At 39.5% G+C, this 1653-nt stretch overlaps 1 protein-coding gene across 1 annotated transcript in view; it reads left to right on the plus strand.

Moving 5' to 3' along the window:
- Positions 1-1653, plus strand: part of LOC116702666 (endonuclease V) — a 103199-nt gene that overhangs the window by 38189 nt on the left and 63357 nt on the right. The window contains exons 7-8 of the mRNA XM_032537013.1: positions 1015-1083; positions 1277-1405. Coding sequence (XP_032392904.1) covers positions 1015-1083; positions 1277-1405 — 198 coding nt within the window. The remainder of the gene's footprint in view (positions 1-1014; positions 1084-1276; positions 1406-1653) is intronic.

A 1653-nucleotide genomic window follows, 5' to 3' on the forward strand; every position in this document is an offset into this window, starting at 1 on the left:
CATGCAAGAGAAAGTGTATAAAAATAAGATTTACCTGAATGTTGATATGATATGTATCTGGCACATTGAAATAACAGCTGTAGGTTTTGACACACCTTATTTGTCAGCAGCTACTTGATCCAAATGTTTTTGCATTGTAATGTAATGACACTGTCACTTAGAATGGCACATTAATTAATATCAATGATTATTTTCATATTAACAGCATGTTTAGTTTGTTGCCTGGTTTTCATCACCTGCCGACCAAGGAGCAGTTTACCACACAGCCGCGGAAATGCAATTTATCCATTTTTACATCACTTTATCTTATATTCTATCTATTTTTAGAATATAAAATACACTCTATTGTCCCTGAGGGGGAATTTGTCTTGGGCATAGTGCTACAATCTGTTGCTTCACAACACAAACATGAAACACAAAACATTTTAAAATCAACATAAATAAAATCAACATAAATACATAAACATAAGATCAACAAAACATCCTAGGATAAAAAGGACATGTATGACTCTGCAGACAATACAACATCTTAAATAGTAACTAATAATGATTTTTCTATCTTAAGGTGTGTGTTTGTGCAGATTGGATGGGAACAGTTTTCTTTTATGAGAGACAGGAAATTTCCTTGTATGTGAACAAGCAATGACAAAGGCATTCATTCAGTCATTTATTCATTCATTCATCAGGTTGTCAACACTTCCACTTCTTTCAGTTTCAGTAGAAAATTTACATTTGCCCATTTGAATATGAAGCAGTTGGTTAATCACTATGTATTTCTTACAATCAAGAACTTAATTTTCCATCCTTACAAAAAACACTATATTTTCTTCTCAATTTCGGGAGTTTTAAAACTCCGCTCCAAATGTGTGGCCATGAAAGTGGAGTCACACAGAGGTTAGAGAATAAGAAGAGAGGCCTCCACGGCAGGTTAATAGTTTGGTTGGCTGCCATTTGAATTGGCACTCTAAACATCTTTTTTTTAAACTTTTGATTGTTGTTTCCTTGCCTCTGCAGATAGCTGCTCTGAAGAAAGGAGGAGACAGCTTCCCGCTCGCAGCCGCCTCAGGCAAAGTTCTTGGAAAGGTACGGCAAAGGACACACACAACACAAACAAATGCTTTTAACAGCGGTGTTGTTTGTTGCTGCTGACTTCAAAGAACACCCATCCTGCTGAAAGTCAACCTCAACAAAATGTGTCTGACGATTACAATCAGAGGGGAGAGGGAAACGTGTGGAAACGGGTTACTGGAGACATTTTTCTTTTTTTTGTGTCCAGGCATTACGAAGCTCCGACAAGAGCTCTAAGCCAGTGTACGTGTCCGTTGGCCACAAGATCAGTGTGGACACAGCTGTACGCCTCACACACTCCTGCTGCCGCTACCGGGTCCCGGAGCCCATCAGACAGGTACGCACGCATACGCACACTGGACTGAACGGCTACAGCATCGCCTGTCCTGTAAAGAAGCAAAAGATTTAGTGATCAGATGAAAGTTGAACTCCTCAGCTGTGAGGCAGAGCTCATCATTTGTGTAACGGCATCCCGCTGTGAAGCGGCGAGCTGTGAGCATCACAGCTCGGGAGACAGAACAATGTATATATGCCACCAAATTAGGGACACAAACACACACACATATATACATATATATATATATA

This window comes from Etheostoma spectabile, chromosome 2 (assembly GCF_008692095.1).
Source record: "Etheostoma spectabile isolate EspeVRDwgs_2016 chromosome 2, UIUC_Espe_1.0, whole genome shotgun sequence".
In the NCBI taxonomy this organism is placed as follows: Eukaryota; Metazoa; Chordata; class Actinopteri; order Perciformes; family Percidae; genus Etheostoma; species Etheostoma spectabile.